Below are 19,688 nucleotides of genomic sequence, written 5' to 3'. Positions count from 1 at the left end.
GAGGTGTGTTTCGGTTGCCTAAAACAATGTTACCTGGGTCCCAGACTGGCCCGTCTGTGTTTCTGTCTGTGGGTGCTCTATAGGAGAATATCAACGATCTCTATAGTGCCAGGCTGCAGGGATAAATAAATAAAAGGGGCTACAACAAAGATTTGTTAATGTCCAACAAGCTTTCTCTGCCCTTAACCTTGTTCTGAATACCTCCAAAACAAAGGTCATGTGGTTTGGTAAGAATGCCCCTCTTCCCACTGGTGTGATTACTACCTCTGAGGGTTTAGAGCTTGAGGTAGTCACCTCATTATAGTACTTAGGAGTATGGCTAGACAGTACACTGTCCTTCTCTCAGCAGATATCAAAGCTGTAAGCTAAGGTAAAATCTAGACTTGGTTTCCTCTATCGTAATTGCTCCTCTTTCAAACTAACCCTGATTCAGATGACCATCCTACCCATTCTAGATTACAGAGAAGTAATTTATAGATCGGCAGGTAAGGGTGCTCTCGAGCAGCCATCAGATTTGCCACCAATGCTCCTTATAGGACACATCACTGCACTCTATACTCCTCTGTAAACTGGTCATCTCTGTATACCCATTGCAAGACCCAATGGTCGATGCTTATTTATAAAACTCTTAGGCCTCACTCACTCTATCTGAAATACCTACTGCAGCCCTCATCCTCCACATACAACACTCGTTGTGCCAGTCACATTCGGTTAAAGGTCCCCAAAGCACACACAACCCTGGGTCGCTTCTCTTTTCAGTTCGCTGCAGCTAGCGGCTGGAACGAGCTGCAAAAAAACACTCAAACTGGACAGTTATCTCAATCTCTTCATTCAAAGACTTAGACACTCTTACTGACAATTTTGGCTGCTTCTTGTGATATATTGTTGTCTCCACCTTGCCCTTTGTGCTGTTGTCTGTGCCCAATAATGTTGGTACCATGTTGTGCTTCTGCCATGTTGTTGTTGCTACCATATCGTTGTCATGTTGTGTCGCTGCCATGCTATGTTGTCGTCTTAGGTCTCTCTTTATGTAGTGCTGTGTTGTCTCTCTTTTCGTGATGTGTGTTTTGTCCTATATTTTTATTCCAGCCCTCGTCCCCGCAGGAGGGCTTTTGGTAGGCCGTCATTGTAACTGACTTGCCTAGTTTATTTAATTTTTATACAATAGACACATTGTTCCATGCTTTTCAGGGCTATTGTCATCCATCTTGTAGCAGACAGCAGGTTCCTGGTCAATACATTGTAAGCTATTGATTATGTATTTGAACTGCGACAATTAATGGGGTAAAAGCTACTGCAGATTCAATCCATCAAAACACAGACACATTTAGCATGGTTGTCTTGTTATTGGCAAGATAACACTTTATTGCTTACAACATGGAGCTATTCAGACAAGCATATGTCTATAGCCCTCCCCCTTTGTCTGAGAGTGAGTCTTTGGTGTGATCAGGCACAGGCTCTCTCACAAACACACACACGCACACACACCCTGCAGCACCAATGGTTACCATGGTGATGGGTTGGGAGGATAAAAGAGTGGATAGATATTCTCTGATGATTTGTGATGTAGCCAATTGGTATGTCGAATGTAAATGGAGTGTGTCTGTATGCTTGGAGTGTGCAGCTGGTACCTGATGAAGAGTATGTCTGTCTGCAGGGCCAAGATATTATAGAGTTGAAATTAAATTAGCTGAAATTAAATGTATTTATACAGTGCCTTCAGAAAGTATTCACACCCCTTTGTCCACATTTTGTTGTTTTACAGCCTGAATATAAAATGGATTACATTGAGATTTTTTGTCTCTGGCCTACACACAATGTTTTTGACATTTTTACAAATTAAAAATTAAAAGCTGAAATTGAGTCAATAAGTATTCAACCCCTTATTTATGGCAAGCCTTAAGTTCAGGAGTAAAAATATGTTTAACAAGTCACAATACGTTGCATGGACTTTGTGCAATAAGTGTTTAACATGATTTTTTTAAATCATTACCTCCTCTATGTACCCCACGCATACAATTCTCTGTAAGGTTCATTAGTCGAGCTGTAAAGGTGTGTGTAACTGGCTGCAGGGAAGTCATGTGCAGGAGAGCAGAAATGGGAAGCAAATGGAGCCCTTTATTGAGGCGAACAAAACACAAAACAAAACACACACGGGTTACAATAACACGGGGCGCAAACCAGCCTGGAGTACACATACATTTACATATAACAATTCCACACACAGACATGGGGGGAAACAGAGGGTTATATGCAATACGAGTAATGAGGGAATGCAAACCAGGTGTGCGGGGAAACAAAACAAGACAAAACAAATGGAAAATGAAAGGTGGATTGGCAATGGCTAGAAGACCGGTGACGTCGACCACTGAACACCGCCCGAACAAGGAGAGGGACTGACCTCTGCGGAAGTCGTGACACGAGCAGTGAATTTTAAACACAGATTCAACCACAAAGACCAGTGAGGTTTTTCAATGGTCGCAAAGAAAGGCACCTAGAAAAAGCAGACATTGAATATCCATTTGAGCATGGTGAAGTTATTAATTACTCTTTGGATGGTGTATCAATACTTCCCGTCACTACAAAGTTACAGGTGTCTTTCCTAACTCCGTTACCAGAGAGGAAGGAAACAGATCAGGGATTTTAAAACAGTTATAGAGTTTAATATTGTAGGTTTTTATTGTGGAGTAACTAACTGACAAGAATGAAGCCTGTACAGAATAAAACATATTCAAAAAAATACATTCTGTTTGCAACAAGGCACTAAAGCAGCATTTCACAGACTTGTAATTGTTAAGTACTAGAATGTTTTTCAGGATAAAAAATAAATTAAATAGAAAATCTGGTGCAGTCTGCTTTCCACCAGACACTGGGAGATTAATTCACCTTTCAGTAGGACAATAACCAAAAACATAAGGCCAAATCTACACTGGAGTGTCTTACTAAGAAGACAGTGACTGTTCCTGAGTGGCCCCATTGTAATCATCGACTGACACTAATTAGCATAATGCAGCGGACATAAATATTCCTAGAAAATATTCCTATTCATGAAAATCACAAGTGAAATATATTGAGACGCAGCTTAGCCTTTTGTTAATCACCCTGTCATCTCAGATTTCAAAATATGCTTTACAACCAAAGCTAGACAAGCATTTGTGTAAGTTTATCGATAACCTAGCATAGCATTTAGTCCAGCTAGCAGCAGGTAACTTGGTCACGGAAATCAGAAAAGCAATCAAATTAAATCGTTTACCTTTGATGAGCTTCGGATGTTTTCACTCCGAGACTCCCAGTTAGATAGCCAATGTTCCTTTTTTCCAAAAATATTATTTTTGTAGGCGAAATAGCTCCGTTTGTTCTTCACGTTTGGCTGAGAAATCTCCCGGAAATTGCAGTCACGAAAACGCAGAAAAATATTCCAAATTAGCTCCATAATATCGACAGAAACATGGAAAAAGTTGTTTATAATCCATACTCAAGGTGTTTTTCAAATATCTATTCGATAATATATCCACCAGGACAATTGTTTTTTCAGTAGGACCGATTGGAATAATGGCTACCTCTGTATTTTACACGACAATCACTCTGGGAGCCATCAGGTGACCAGTTGCGCAATGTAGCCGTTTACGGGTATTCTTCAACATAAATGCGTAAAACTACGTCACAATGCTGTAGACACCTTGGTGAATACGGAGAAAAAGTAATCTGGTTGATAGCCCATTCACTGCTCAATAGGGACGCATTGGAACGCAGCGCTTTCAAAACATGAGGCACTTCCGGATTGGAGTTTTCTCAGGCTTTCGCCTGCAATATCAGTTCTGTTATACTCAAAGACAATATTTTTACAGTTTTAGAAACTTTAGAGTGTTTTCTATCCTAAGCTGTCAATTATATGCATATTCTAGCATCTTGTCCTGACAAAATATCCCGTTTACTACTGGAACGTTATTTTTCCAAAAATGAAAATACTGCCCCCCTAGTCACAAAAGGTCTATTTGAAAATCTATGGCAAGACCTGCAAATGGTTGTCTAGTAATGCTCAACAACCAATTTGACAAAGTTTGAAGAATTTTAGAGACTTACCCAGAAAGAATAACAGCTGTAATCCCTGCCAAATGTACTTCTACAAAGTATTAACTCAGGGTGTGAATCCTTATGTAAATAATTTAAAATAAATGTTTAATTATGGAGTATTGTGTGTAGATGGGTGAGAATTTAATCAATTTTAAATTCAAGTTGTAACATCAAAATGTGGAATAAGTCAAGGGGTATGAATAATTTCAGAAGGCACTGTAGCTGTTAGTGGTCTATTGACAATACCATCTCACTCTGCTTTTTGACGCTGACTCCTAAATACTTAGGATTGAACAGAAAATTTAGAACATTTGTTTATTAACTTGTATGAAATTCCAATGATCTACCAATGCCAGCAGCTGCATACATTTCTTATTTATTTAGGCCTACCTATCAGGTATAATTATATTTGTACAATAATTCATGAGATACTAGCTAACATACTGTGAATAAATAATGCATCAATCTTTCCATTCAAATGGCATTATTTCAAAATTAAGTCTGTTAGATCAAAGAAACATACACAAATGGAAATTATAGAATAATTTATATATAACAATTTTGTTCTCATTTACATAACCTTTAGGATTGATCCATACATCTCTACGTAATTTAGAGATTTAGTCTGCAATTAATGACCGAATACATTTTCTCGAGGGCACTTGGGGACCGGCTTGATCGTGAAGACTGTTTTGAAAGTTCAAAGCAAACATGACTCTCATGCTGCAAAACAAGAAATAATGCACATTACTTGACCCTCATTGACATGAAGCATTTTAAAACCATGCCATTTCCTATCCCTTTCTGTATTTGCAGATCTCAAGCTGTGAAACAGAAAATGTGTCGTCTTCTTCTGCGATTGATGCACAAGGAGATGGAAGCAAAGTAAGGGCACCATTACATATTTAGTATGATGAATGCCAGTTCAGATCTACAATGCAGTTTACATTACTGGCTTTGCATTATCTAGATGAATATTTGTTTAGGTGGACAATAATGGTCCCATTGCCCTGCCATGTGTAGCAAAAGTGGAGCTTCCATGCATATGATACTATCCATCCACCATTTTCCGATTCGTTGGTCATGCATGCCAATATTATAACATCCAACATTCTTCTCAAGTCGTTGTTGTAAAATATTGTAGTAAAATACAAGTATTTAAAATACAAAAGTCAAAATGAGGGTGAATTAAATACGTACTCACCACGGCCATTTTGTATTTTATCTGGATTAGGTGGAGATGGTGTTCTGGCTGCTCTCCATGTTGGCCAACCGGGACAGGGAGGAGATGTCCCGCACTCTGCTGACCATGTCCAGCTCCCAAGACAGCTGCATCGCCATGCGCAAGTCAGGCTGTGTACCCCTGCTGGTGCAGATCCTTCACGACGGCCCAGGGGGCGCCGGAGAGGCGGATGGAAGTACAGGGTGCAGCCGGGAGGCCCGATCCAGAGCCAGCGCTGCCCTGCACAACATAGTGTACTCCCAGCCAGACGAAGGCCAAGCCCGGCGGGAGATGAGGGTGCTGCACGTGCTGGAGCAGATCCGCTCGCACTGTGACAGCGGCTGGGACTGGATCGAGGGCCATGTGGGGAGGCCCTCCCCCGGAGGTACTACAACCACAGGTTAGTAGTGGAGGGAAGCAGGATTATTTTAGGCGATTAATGCCATCTCTATAGCACACTGTGGATTATACTGTGAATGTGAAAGTAATTCCATCTGTACTTGTCTGTGTTGTATTCAGACATCCCTGAGACATTGGAGCCCCAGATCTGCCAGGCTATGTGTGCTGTCATGAAGCTCTCCTTTGAGGAGGAATACCGACAAGCCATGAATGAACTAGGTTAGTGAACAACATGTCAATGGGAAATATACTTCCAGCAAAGATGATAAAGCATAACCTTACTGACATAATATTATATGTGAATGAAGTGATTGTTCAGTTTGTGATGTGCATGGTGTGTCTCTGTTTAGGGGGGTTGCAGGTAGTCGCAGAGCTAATGCACTTGGACCAGGAGCTGTACGGAATGAAGAACGATCCCATCAATATGGCGCTTCGACGCTACGCAGGCATGGCGCTGACAAACCTCACGTTCGGAGATGTCGTCAACAAGGTAATGTATCATGAGAAAAGCATTAAAAAAACTGAGAGGGATACATATTTATCCCAATTGTTAAGAATATTTTTTTATTCAAGATAAATGACTCCTGTCTGACCTCTCTTTTACACAGGCCACTCTCTGCACAAAGAAAAGCTGCCTGCAGGCCATTGTTGCCCAACTTGCATCTGATAGTGAGGAACTACATCAGGTACAACATGGTTACTACTATCCTAACTACTTGAGTGTTTTATGTTTTGTCAACATTTCAGAACCACGAGACATTACTCTTTTCAGTTTCAGTGGTTTAAGTCAATGTTTCCAGTACCACATGGCTAAAGAGATCTATTTTTCCCCTCACAGGTAGTGTCTAGTATTCTGAGAAATCTGTCATGGCGTGCAGACATCAACAGCAAGAGGGTCCTTAGGGACATAGGGAGTGTAACAGGATTGATAACCTGTGCTCTTCAAGCCACAAAAGTAAGATCACACTGAGATAATGTCATCGATGCATGGTGGCAATTGTAACCAAAGCAATAACCAAAGGAAACAATGGCAAAATATCTGCACAATTCTAATCTCGAATGTAATGTAAATGTAAAATCCCATTTTAGGAATCCACATTGAAAAGCCTCCTCAGTGCTCTGTGGAACCTGTCAGCACACAGTCCTGAGAATAAGGTAGCCATTTGCTCAGTAGATGGGGCTCTGGGCTTCTTGGTCAGCACCCTCACCTACAGATGTCAGACCAACTCACTGGCAATCATCGAGAGTGGAGGTGGCATCCTGCGCAATGTTTCCAGTCTTGTGGCCACACGGGATGATTACAGGTATTTACTTGAATTGAATTCTACTGTATATCAGTGCAACAGTTTAATAATTATTGCCATACAGTTGAAGTCGGAAGTTTACATACACCTTAGCCAAATACATTTAAACTCAGTTTTTCACAATTCCTGACATTTAATCCCAGTAAAAATTCCCTGTTTTAGGTCCGTTAGGATCACCACTTTATTTTAAGAATGTGAAATGTCAGAATAATAGTAGAGTGATTTATTTGAGCTTTTATTTCTTTCATCACATTCCCAGTGGGTCAGAAGTTGACATACATTCAATCAGTATTGCATTGCCTTAAAATTGTTTAAAAACTTGGGTCAAATGTTTCGGGTAGCCTTCCAAAAGCTTCCCACAATAAGTTGGGTGAATTTTGGCCCATTCCTCCTGACAGAGCTGGTGTAACTGAGTCAGGATTGTAAGGCCTCCTTGCTCGCACACGCTTTTTCAGTTCTGCCCAAACATTTTCTATGGGATTGAGGTCAGGGCTTTGTGATGGCCACTCCAATACCTTGACTTTGTTGTCCTTAAGCTATAACTTTGGAAGTATGCTTGGGGTCGTTGTCCATTTGGAAGACCCATTTGCGACCAAGCTTTAACTTCATGACTGATGTCTTGAGATGTTGCTTCAATATACCCACATAATTTCCCTTCTTCATGATGCCATCTATTTTGTGAAGTGCATCAGTCCCTCCTGCAGCAAAGCACCCCCACAACATGATGCTGCCACCCCCGTGCTTCACGGTTTGGATGGTGTTCTTCGGCTTGCAAGCCTCCCCCTTTTTCCTCCAAAGATAATGATGGTCATTATGGCCAAACAGTTCTATTTTTGTTTCATCAGACCAGAGGACATTTCTCCAAAAAGTACGATCTTTGTCCCCACGTGCAGTTGCAAACCGTAGTCTGGCTTTTTTAATGGCAGTGGCTTCTGCCATGCTGAGCGGCTTTTCAGGTTACGTCAATATAGGACTTGTTTTACTGTGGATGTAGATACTTTTTTACCCGTTTCCTCCAGCATCTTCACAAGGTCCTTTGCTGTTGTTCTGGGATTGATTTGCACTTTTCGTACCAAAGTACGTTCATCTCTAGGACACTGAACACGTCTCCTTCCTGAGCGGTATGACGGCTGCATGGTCCCATGGTGTTTATACTTGCGTACTGTTGTTTGTACAGATGAACGTGGTACCTTCAGGCGTTTGGAAATTTCTCCCAAGGATGAACCAGACTTGTGGAGTTCTCCTAAAAAAATGTTGAGGTCTTGGCTGATTTCTTTTGATTTTCCCATGATGTCAAGCAAAGAGGCACTGAGTTTGAAGGTAGGCCTTGAAATACATCCACAGGTACACCTCCAATTGACTCAAATTATGTCAATTAGCCTATCAGAAGCTTCTAAAGCCATGACATCTTTTTCTGGAATTTTCCAAGCTGCTTAAAGGCACATTCTACTTAGTGTATGTAAACTTCTGACCCACTGGAATTGTGATACAGTGAATTATAAGTGAAATAATCTGTCTGTAAACAATTGTTAGAAAATTTACTTGTGTCATGCACAAAGTAGATGTCCTAACCGACTTGCCAAAACTATAATTTGTTAACAAGACATTTGTGGAGTGGTTGGAAAATGAGTTTTAATGACTCCAACCTGAGTGTATGTAAACTTCCGACTTCAACTGTAAATAACCACAAAATTAATTCTAATACGTTTTTTCTCTCTTTCAATTCAGGCAAATCCTCAGGGACCACAACTGCCTCCAAACACTGCTTCAGCACCTGCGCTCTCACAGCCTGACGATTGTGAGTAATGCTTGTGGGACCCTCTGGAACCTCTCTGCCCGCAGTCCCAAGGACCAGGAGCTGCTGTGGGACCTGGGAGCAGTCAGCATGCTGCGCAACCTCATCCACTCCAAGCACAAAATGATAGCCATGGGAAGTGCCGCAGCTTTACGGAACCTGCTCACAAATCGGCCCCTCAAGTATAAGGATGCTGCGGTCATATCCCCTGGTTCCTGCATGCCCTCGCTCTACATGAGGAAGCAGAAAGCACTGGAGGCTGAGCTAGATGCAAAGCACCTTGCTGAAACATTTGATTCCATTGAAAAACAAAGCAGCCCCAAGCATCCAAGCATTAACAAGCCGCTGCGGCATATCGAGAGCCTGGCAAAGGATTATGCATCTGACTCAGGCTGCTTTGACGATGATGAGGCCCCTAATGTCTCCAGTAGTCTGGATACAGGGAGTTTCTCCATGCTCTCCATGTTCCTGACCAATTCCAACTTTCTTCAAAACCAGCCTCGCAAGAAGGACAGTGAACCGGAGAGAGACGTGGAGCCACCACAGACAGAGGATAAGAGGCCCGCACCTCCAGAAGACGAGGTGTCTGTTGCAGCAGGAAAATTAGCAAAAAAGATCACCAACACTGTGGCCAAGATTGATAAGCTTGTGGAGGACATTACCATGCATACATCTTCGGAGGACAGCTTCAGCCTTAGCTCAGAGGACCATTTTGCAGACTGGCCTTATGGATCAGATGAACTCCATGAGGCCCGGGCCAAGTCATGCTCCCCCTGCCGCCTCTCTGATACCAGCAACTTTGCAAACAGGGAACGTCTAAACAGAGCCTATGCTCTCTTACGTCTCAAAACCACCCATGCAAGTTTGTCCACTGACAGTCTCAACAGTGGCAGTACCAGTGATGGCTATTGTGGTAGCAAGGACCAGATTAGGCCCTCAGCGAGATCAGCAATAGCTCAAAGACGACCAAACAAGCTTGATCTTAAGGTGGCCCATCAAGAATATCTTAACATCAGAGCTCATGTTCTCAATGCGACAAGTCCGATCGATGTGCCAGAGAGAGATTCTGTGGACAACAAAGAGGTTCAATTGCTTGAACTAAATAGCACAGAAACAGAGAAGAGCCAAGAGCTGCCCCCACAAACACCAGCTAGTGCATCAACTAAACTCTCTTCTGATGTCAGCATGACTTCCATAAAGCTGTCCCCTTCCTACCAACATGTCCCTCTAATTCAAAGTGTCTCCAAGTTTGGTGTTGCAAAAAGTGCCATCAATGTGCAGGCAGCTCAAGCAATGAGGAGACAAGCCTGGGTCCCAACTGTGATGACTGGAGGGAGTTTAGGCAAGTTTTCTCCAATGAGCTCTGCTAGAAGTCCAACCATTGGCCCAATGGAGACACTGCAGAAGTATTCAGTGGAGAACACCCCAATCTGTTTCTCCCGTTGCAGCTCCCTGTCCTCCCTCTCCTCTGGTGATGGAGCTCTTGACGGACAGAGTCAAAGTGAAAATGAGTTGGAGAGTGACTCATCACTTGAGATCATTGAAATGGAAGATGGGGATCTGGTCAATAGGGAGGAGGAGAATGAGACCCTGGAGGATTTAAGTGATAGCCAACTGCTAGTCACTGATTCAAAAACCTGTCTGAGCATTGGGTCTGATCCTATTGAAATTCCCTGCCCCACCAAACGTGAAAAGGTGTTCCTCAGGGGTGTATCACCAGGCATACTTGAGGACAGATCACCTTCAAGTTCATCAGAGAATTACATCCATGAGACCCCACTTGTGATGAGCCGTTGTAGCTCGGTCAGCTCACTGGGTAGCTTTGAGTCTCATTCAATTGCCAGCTCCATACTTAGTGATCCATGCAGCGGAATGATCAGTGGAACCATAAGTCCAAGTGATCTTCCTGACAGTCCAGGGCAAACCATGCCCCCCAGTCGAAGCAAAACCCCATGCTTTACTGAATCAAATGGACCAGAAACCCAAAATGCTGGGACAGCAGGGCAGTGGGAAAGCAGCTTGCGCAAGTTCATGGAAGTTGCAGACTTTAAGGAAAGGATCAACTTACCTCCAGATTTGGAGACCATGATCTATTTTACAGTAGAAAAACCCACAGAGAACTTTTCATGTGCCTCCAGCTTGAGTGCTCTACCTCTTCATGAGCACTACATTCAGAAGGATGTGGAACTGAAATTGACTCCCTTACTCCAGCAAAAGGACAACAATCCATCATTCCCAAGGGCTCATGGAGATAGAGATGACAATGAGCATCCTTCTTTTATGGACCAAGGGGAGAGATATAGTGAGGGCAATTCAGATGATGATATAGAAATTCTCAAAGAATGCATCAATTCAGCAATGCCCACCAAGTTCAGGAAAGTAATGCCCTCCTTGCTCTCCACCTTACCCACCCATGTTCTAAACTCACAAACCCGAAAACCTATACCTGTTTATATGATGGTTCCTAGCAATGCCAATCAAATGTGCTCAGGGAGAAGGATTGTGTTGCAACAAAAGGACTTATATCTTGATGATTCATCATACACTGATTCTGCTGAGGGCACCCCTGTCAACTTTTCCAGCACGACATCGTTAAGTGACGAAACACTTCATTACCCAGTGAGGGACAAGGGGGCAAAAGATTGGAGGGTTAGAAGTATAAACAAACAGGAATTGTTGGATCAAGAGGCAAAGAGAATTGAAGACCTTCGGGTTTTCTCGCACTTCCACAAACCCACTAAAATTACCAGTCAGCCTGACATACCAGTCAATCAAATGAGCAGGTCAATCAAACATGTCATTCCCACTCAAAGAGTACTGATGCAGAGCAAAGAAGTTGCTGATAGAGTGGCTAATCAGAGAAACCGTGATCAATCACCCAATCAACAAAGACAAAAGCAGGGACAGGTCCTGACAAGGAAACTGGATCTACCTATCATAAAGCAAAACACAGAAGGGAACCAAATTCAGAGAGCACTAGAGAGAAATAAGGCTTTTCAGTCCATGCCCCATCCAACACCTACAGGGGAAGCCATTTATTGCTTGAATGATGACCAGACAGACAAAGAGGAGGGAGTGATGAAAAGGACAGGGAGAAAACAGATGAGAGAGTCCAGCAGAAACACTCTCTCCCGAAGTATGACTAATATTGGTCGGATTGACAATTCCCAGACAAGACCCAAAGGCTTTAATAGGATCAAGCACAAACTAATCATGGAGGAAACACCCCCATGTTACTCTCTTAGTTCATCTCTTAGCTCTTTGAGTGATGCAGAATTTGAGGAACACCAATCAAAATCCCAGCAAGTATGGGTGAAAAACAAACACAACAAGATATCTAACCAGATCCAACAAACAAGACCAATGCACATCCACAATCAGTATGAGGAACAAAGCTCACCAAGCTCAGTCAGTATGGATTCAGAGGATGATCTTCTGCAAAAATGCATAACATCTGCAATGCCCAAGCAGAGGAAGAAGCTATCTGCAAGAAAGAAAGCAGAGAAGAAGCAGAAACAAAGAAACGACATGCAGAAAGTGTCCGGTGGATGGAACAACGAACAAAACTTTGACAGTGACGATATAGCATCTGATAAAGACTCAGACCTCAACAGTGTTGAATGGAGAGTAATACAAGAAGGAGCTAATTCTGTTGTCACAAGGTTACAAGCGTCAAAGTCTCAAGAACATTCCTCTGAAGAGACTGAATCGGTCCTCTCATTCATGTCTGGATCTAGCTTTACGCCTAAAGAAAAGAAGATCTTTAAAGACAAAAAAGCAAACAAACCACTGGACTTTAACCAACGTAAACCAGTTCCAAATCTACCAGTGGTCTTCAGAGGTAGAACAGTGACATACACGCCTAAGAAAGAGACAAACCTTTCGCAAAGGCCGCCTCCTAATAAAGAATCCCCCAAAACAGATGCTCCAAAGAATCCAAACCTTGCTCAACAGAGGTCAAAGAGTCTCCACCGTTTGGGACAACCCCTGGACTCCACACAGTGGTGTTTGCCGAAAAGAAGCTCAACCCCACCTCCGAGGATACCAAAGAGCTCATCCTCTGGATCATCTCAAAGCTCTACTCCATCGAGACAGTCACAGAAGAAAATAATCTCCCCCTCACAAACAAGTAAATCTGTTCCCCAAAAAGATAACACACCAGCAAGTAGTCCACCTGAAAGGAAGGGACGTTCCACTGTTCCTTCAAATCAGAGCCCAATACCTCCAGGACACAAAACACAGAAGTCACCCGTCCGAATACCCTTCATGCAGAATGCAGCAAGACAGTCCAGAACTCTATCGCCATTGGTAACCAACCAACCTACAAGTATTAGCAGACAAAACAGTCAGGTGGCTGGAAAAATAATCCCTCCAGCAAATCGTTTTGACTTAGTCCGCATGACATCTACCCATTCAAGCAGCAGCGAGTCTGACCGTAATGGGTTCCTGAGGCAATTGACCTTTATCAAGGAATCAAAGACAAGGATGAGACGTGACATTTCGTCTTCACGCTCTGTGCCTACCTCGCAGCACGCATCGCCCAGAAAAGCAATTCCAGGTGCTCCTGCAGTCTTCCTATGCTCATCTCGATGCCAAGAGCTAAAGGCAGTTGCTCAGGGACCAAGAAGAATGCAAGGAAAGGGCCCCGGGCAAAGGCAAGAGCCAAGGCAGGAGCAGGGGCTTCAAAGGCAGACTGTGACTCTGTCCAGAGCATGCTCTAGTGACCGAGACCTCTCAACGAGGTGTCCAGCCAGGAGAACCAGCTCAGAGAGTCCCTGCAGGGTGCCTCCAAGAAACGTCTCCGCAACCAAGCAACAGGCAAGAGACAACATCAAGCGCCATTCCTCATCACCCAGCATAAACATACTAAGCAGAGTAACCAGCCGCTCCTCCCTCCGCTCCTCGTCCTCCGACTCAAGTGGGCGAGCCAAGAGTGAGGACGATACAAAGAAGAAGCAGCAGAGAACTGGATCACACCTCAATGACAGAGTCACCTGGAGGAGGATTCGGGATGAGGATGTGCCTCAAATCTTGAAGAGCACTCTGCCATCTACTGCATTGCCTCTGTTGCCTGTTCCTGAAGGGCCAAAACCAAAACCACCGGCACTGCCAAGGAAACTGCCGACCATTTTACTAAAGTCAAGAAAGACGAGCGACGCTACAGTCCAAACAGAGGATTTCTCGTCCAACAAGACCAACTCAAGCACCTCTCCAACTGTTGAGACAGCTCCAATCATCTCAGAGGAGGCAACGAGACTAGCCCTCCTTAGAAAGATCAGCATTGGCTCTGGCCAAGATGGAGACTCTGATGGATCCCTAAAGAGTTACAGCACAGCATCCTCTGGAAACGCTCACTCTGTGGAAACTCACACAGGCGGCGTCGGCCATTTCCGTCAGAGCTCCCCCAGCAAGGCAGTTCGGGTCACCCCATTCAACTACATACCCAGCCCCATGGCCTGCTGCCTGCAAGATGCACAGAGCCAAGCAACAACAATCAATGAGAAGTCATGTGAAAAATCTGAAGCCTAGTACCTACTACGTAGTACCGTATGTAATTCTGTACAATTGAGATGATAAAAATCCTACTGTGTTCCTGATTGAAACTAACACACATACTTGTGTATATCAATCCTTTTACCTCGGGTATTGAACCTTCTTTTTCCTCACTGCATCAGAAACATGTCTTCAAAAAAGAACACTCGTCATTTCAAATCATCTGATCCCACATGTCATTCATACAAGTTGGATGTATGCATTAAGACAGGACTTCATTGGATAGAATAACACTATCCTATATTTAGAGAGGAGTTACGGGGAGTAGCCTAATCTCGTACAAAATGCACATTTTTGTACTTTTTGTATTTGTATATAAACCATTGCTTGTTAGAAGATTAGTGTAGACATGACAACATAGGAAAAAAATACAATTGTCTGTGGATTTCAAGACATACAGCACCATCATCAAAATGAAGGAACAACCATTATTGAAAAACAATATGCAAATCATTGAGTGAAAACCCAGCTGGAAGACTTGTGTGTTTTTGAAAGGGTACTACTGTGGCTCCAAACTCATTTGAAAAAGACTGTTGAAATACATCAAAATATGGACATAATATTATGTAAAGTATTTACTATGTACCCACATGTTACTGCTTTGCCTTCGCCACACTATTTACTGAGGATACCACACTGTTAGCCTTCACTTTAGAACCACTGCAGGAATTATTATTGCCAATAGTTAACGTTAAATAATCAGCACTGCTGGAACACTATGTCAACTGTATTCTGTTTTAGAAGCGGTATTGTAAATGCATGCAGACCAATGTTCCCTCTAAACTGAGCGCATGCGCAGCCGTGAACCTCCTCCAGAACTGCCACGCAGAAAAAAAGCCAGATGGCTCAGAGATTCAAGAGTTTGAACTTCACTGAGTTCACATTATATATAGCAACATTTTCTGTGATCGAATCAACATTATATCAGGCCATTTTTAATGCAACAAAACAAATCCATCTTTGCAAGATTTAGTCTATTATTTTGTTGTAGGCAGTGCCAGAGCGCAACGGAGAAGAATTATATTTGCGGGTGTAGCCCACGATCTGAGTGCAAGTGAATGCGCTTTTCAGATCAGAGCCGCGCGTGTAGACATTTGTTGATATTCTTTGCTAGATAGCGAGTTATTAGCCCAGTTATAGATAAGTATAGATCAGCAATGGAGAGTTACTGCTTCATACAATAGCACAAAACGTGTAAGCTACATTTCAAGCTCGTTGAAAAGCCAGTAAAAAGCTTGTGTCTTAATTAAAGGGGCAGTGTTGTATTTTGAGACAGGCGTGAATATACACATAAACCAATAGGAAGAGGGGTAGCCTTCATTGTCTAATTCGCTGTATGGTAATAATAATTAATTGAATTTTTGTAAAGTGGTTTCTTGCATCATATAATACTATACAATGTAATTTACAGTCACCTGTTTTACCCATGGTGTTACAGAATAAGTAAAAAAAAATGTTTTATGTCAATTCTTTCATAATGAAAAAACGTTTTTAAAAGACTCATGCAATGTAGGCCTGCATTGAACACCACATATAGGCTACTGTAGACTATTTCATAGAAATCAAAAGCTATTTCTATGTGAATGTTATGGGATTTGCTCCATTCGTTTTCTTGGTAGGCCTACATTATGCTCAAATAGCCACAATAGCCTATTCGTTACTGTCTAAAACTGTAAACACACGCCGGGGCGTTGGACAAAATTCCCACAACATTTGAGTTTCCGTTCACAAGACCTCAAATTTGATTTGCGCAGCGCACCAAAACAATTGAGGGAACATTGGTGCAGACATGCAGTAGAACTCTATAAGCTTCCCAGCGAGCAAAACCAACTCTGTGTTGCTCCTTACAGCATGCTAAATACACCTGTATTACACCTGTTAATATTGTAGATGTTGAACTAAAATTAACTTCTCCTCAGTGGCATTCTTCCTTATTTAAAAAGACCAACAGTAAAATAACCAGCCATGGAAACAAACATGCATTTCTTGTCCATCTCCATTCTGGATCAAGTGGCAGTGAGAATATGCCATGCTCATTGATTCTAATTGTAGATGAACAGTCTGAATGACTTTATTTCAACATAATAGCTGTAAATGCCTTTGTCTATTGAATGCTATGACATATGTGTACGCCTCTAGAATCACTTAAAGTAATCAGAGAGCAGGCACTGTACAATATGGTGTGATGGTGGATGATGGTCGTTAAGAAACAACTGTTGGGTTCTACACAAGAGTACACATACAGAAATTATTCTGTAGAAATATTTACAGAAAGGTGTTAATATCCGCTTAAACGTCTTGCTGTCAGTAGTGATAGGTCAACGAACTCAAGCATAAAGACCTTAGAAATAAAATGCATATTCTCTGTAGTTGTAACATCACCTGTTCATATGTTCTCTTAAGAGATGTAACCAAGACAATTCGATTGAGAGAAGTGCTTGACAGAAATGAAACTAATCTGGCGTGATTTCCATGGAATTTAAGAGCTGTTTATTCTCATTTAATGTACAATGTTAAATTGAGTCAGGTAACATTTCCAAAGCATTTGAGTAATGCAATTAACCAAGCCCCTTTGTCACAATTGCCATTGATAATGTATAAACAGCCCTTAAAGACTAGTAGTGACAATGGAGTACATAGGAAAGTTGTCAAAGATCAAGACAGTATTCTTAATCTTTTGTAAAGGTTCTTACAACGGCAATGTTGTATAATGTATGTTACGAATCAGATTAGAAGATCCAAGGTTGTACACCATGAACGTCATAGACCTCGTTTATACCTGGCATTAAATTACGTAAAGTTAGATTCAATGCTTGAAAGCACCGGAAAGATTTGTGAACGAGTCTAGTGAAATTCCCTCCCAAGGTGGAATAGAAAGCCGATTTAGATCAGCCATGACTCGGGAACTGGAATACTGTATTAGCAATTAGGTGTCCTGTGAGATCAGTGTCATTTATATATTACTCACTTTGCTTCAACTAGGATAGGCTAAATTAAGTTGGACCATGGGGTGAAAGGAAAGAAGGATTATAGCAGATCAGATATGGGGTAAAAGAAATCTCATGCCATGTATAAACAGGGCCACAGGCAAATGGTACCATGTGATATAGGCCAAGGAATGAAAGTCATCATAATACATTTTCTCATCAAATAAATTGTGGACGTGTATCATTTTCCTGGCTGACGTAAAGCTTCATTTGACTTTTTCTTGAATATATCAAAGCAATATAATATGAGCTTTCAATTATAATCGACTAAACATGCATTCATGCCAATGAAACGTGGACATAGACTGAGTTGAGCTAATTAAGAAAATGATATACTCTACACTGACATGTACTTGATCATTGCATTAACTACATAATGACCTTAAGTTAAAATATAACATTCATATGAGCCGTAGCCTGACTCCTGCACATGTCAGTGTTATTGAACATAACCCAAGTTATATTTGTTCACAAATAATTATTTTATTCATTGTCATTACAGAACATGTAGACAACTAATTTGCTTTAACATTCCGTGAAAAGTCACACCAATTAATGAAACACATTTAAACTCCAATGAGTCAGAACAACAATCTGTTGTGTCCAATTTCTATTTTCTGCTATGAGACCCTCCTCTGCGAGATTGAGGTGGCATGACTCAAGGAAGCCAAGTTAATTCCTGATGAATCTGTTTAAGCTGAGGTAATGTGCTCCCCCAGCCCTGAGGTGTGAGGGAAGACTGGTCAGAGGGCTCTCCCTTTGACCTCGGCCACACTCTTCTCCAACTGCTCTTTGGCCACCCACAGTTCCTCCCTCTGCTGCACAAGTTCACCTCTAACCTCCTGAAGCCGCTCGTTCATCTCCAAGTACCTGCGGCTCTGAAGGTACTTTGTCTCTGCTTCATTGTCTGAGGACCCCCTCTTGGTATCTGTGGAAAGCGACAACATCCAGTTTAGTTCTACAGGTTTGTTAACATATATGCTATCTAATCAAGAAGACCATTTGCTGAAAGCTCAACATTACATTTGGTGAAATAAAGAACTCTGTTTGAATTCACAGTAATAAGGCAGGCTACCATGGCAATGAACAGGATACTTAAAGGTAGACTCAGCGATATGATATAGATGCAGAAAGTAAACAGTCGGTAAATTTCCGAAACAACTGAAGCACGAGGTTCAACCTTTCCTCGCGGTTTTGGTGCTACTCCTGGCAACGTAATTTCGCTGAGCCTACCTTTAATGACTTGCCATCTGTTTGACTGATGAACTGGAGTGTTTTCATTAGTAGGATTCTTTACCGTTTAGGAACTAACCGGAAGCAAACAGAGCAAACAAAACGGGAAGTGACCTAACCGAATTTGTCCTATAGAAACTCGTTTTTGTTGCAAAACGATTTACGTCTGGAGTAAACTGTTTCCATTGTAAAATATTTTGCAACGGAATCAGACGAATGAATACAACCCAGATTCATAGGCGCATAGTGCGTACCTTGGTTGCCATCTTCCAGGACGTTGAAGACTGGATCATTCGAAAAGGCTCTGTTGATGTCCTCAAGAATTTGCTCCACAGTGGGCGGATCTGGTCGACTTGGAAGTACCACTCGCTTCTTATTTTTAGCACCCATGCTGATATTCATTCTGCAGAGCGTACTATATGGAATAATGATACCGTGGAATATTATGTCTATACATGTAGCTACGAAACAGTTTGCATCAGAGTCCTGTTGTCTGATTTCCTAAGCAAGCCAATGGTGTTGCGGGGTCTTCTAAACGTACCACTTCTCTGTTGGTAGCTAACTGAATACTTTCTACGGTGAAATTTCACAAAGCTGTCGGGCAAACGTCGCTAACTCTACATACAGCATAACTTGAAACAATATTCATAGCTAGCTACAAAGGTAGAGGCTAAACAACGGATTGTGCGTGGAGCTGAAGTTGACACGTCATTCGTGTGAGACGGACACGTCATTGCTCATATATATAATTAATTTAATTTTTTCGCTGTATTTTTTAATCCTATGTTTTTATCAAGAAAATGTTTAATTCATAATAATAATACATTCAATTATATATATTGCCCTCGTGCAATTTAGAAGCCATTTTTTATTGGGGTTGAACCAATGTTGACGACGAGAGCACTTTCCTCTAAAATGCTTTTGCCGAGTTCAGGCGCCAGTCGGAACTAGGAAATGTCGGACATTTCCGAATTTCTAGTTCTGACAAGCAGATGCCACGTTCAAAACTCTTGTACTGCCGACTTCAATGCGGTCAAAACAACTGGGAACTCAGAAAGAAACAAGCTCCGACTGGAAAACATCGATTTTAACGGTCTTTCAACTCGGGAACTCGGGCTCTT

The 19,688-nt window shown here is 42.1% G+C and overlaps 2 protein-coding genes across 2 annotated transcripts in view; one reads left to right on the top strand and one right to left on the bottom strand.

Moving 5' to 3' along the window:
- Positions 1-17,520, top strand: part of LOC135511439 (adenomatous polyposis coli protein 2-like) — a 36,217-nt gene extending 18,697 nt beyond the window's left edge. The window contains exons 8-15 of the mRNA XM_064932946.1: positions 4,891-4,959; positions 5,309-5,696; positions 5,816-5,914; positions 6,046-6,185; positions 6,304-6,381; positions 6,534-6,650; positions 6,785-6,999; positions 8,728-17,520. Of these exons, the coding sequence (XP_064789018.1) occupies positions 4,891-4,959; positions 5,309-5,696; positions 5,816-5,914; positions 6,046-6,185; positions 6,304-6,381; positions 6,534-6,650; positions 6,785-6,999; positions 8,728-14,323 (6,702 nt within the window). The 3' untranslated portion in view covers positions 14,324-17,520. The remainder of the gene's footprint in view (positions 1-4,890; positions 4,960-5,308; positions 5,697-5,815; positions 5,915-6,045; positions 6,186-6,303; positions 6,382-6,533; positions 6,651-6,784; positions 7,000-8,727) is intronic.
- Positions 17,521-17,621: 101 nt separating this feature from the next.
- On the bottom strand, positions 17,622-19,289 carry c24h19orf25 (chromosome 24 C19orf25 homolog). The gene is made up of 2 exons (XM_064934845.1): positions 18,822-19,289; positions 17,622-18,262 (listed from the first exon to the last, which is right to left on the bottom strand). The coding sequence occupies exons 1-2, from the start codon at positions 18,967-18,969 to the stop codon at positions 18,078-18,080; spliced, it is 333 nt and encodes a 110-aa protein (XP_064790917.1). The 5' UTR covers positions 18,970-19,289; the 3' UTR covers positions 17,622-18,077.
- Positions 19,290-19,688: the final 399 nt, after the last annotated feature.

The sequence above is a fragment of the Oncorhynchus masou genome, chromosome 24, assembly GCF_036934945.1.
Source record: "Oncorhynchus masou masou isolate Uvic2021 chromosome 24, UVic_Omas_1.1, whole genome shotgun sequence".
NCBI lineage: Eukaryota > Metazoa > Chordata > Actinopteri > Salmoniformes > Salmonidae > Oncorhynchus > Oncorhynchus masou.
The sequence above is the reverse complement of the archived record's forward strand: the minus strand, read 5'-3'. Positions and strand labels throughout refer to the sequence as shown.

What these genes read in the sequence shown, in the direction of transcription:
- c24h19orf25 (XM_064934845.1), bottom strand. Translation starts at nt 18,969, where the DNA reads ATGAATATCAGCATGGGTGCTAAAAATAAGAAGCGAGTGGTACTTCCA. An exon ending in CCTGGAAGATGGCAACCAAG is followed by an intron (nt 18,263 to 18,821) that starts GTACGCACTATG and finishes CGCTTTCCACAG; the next exon opens with ATACCAAGAGGGGGTCCTCA.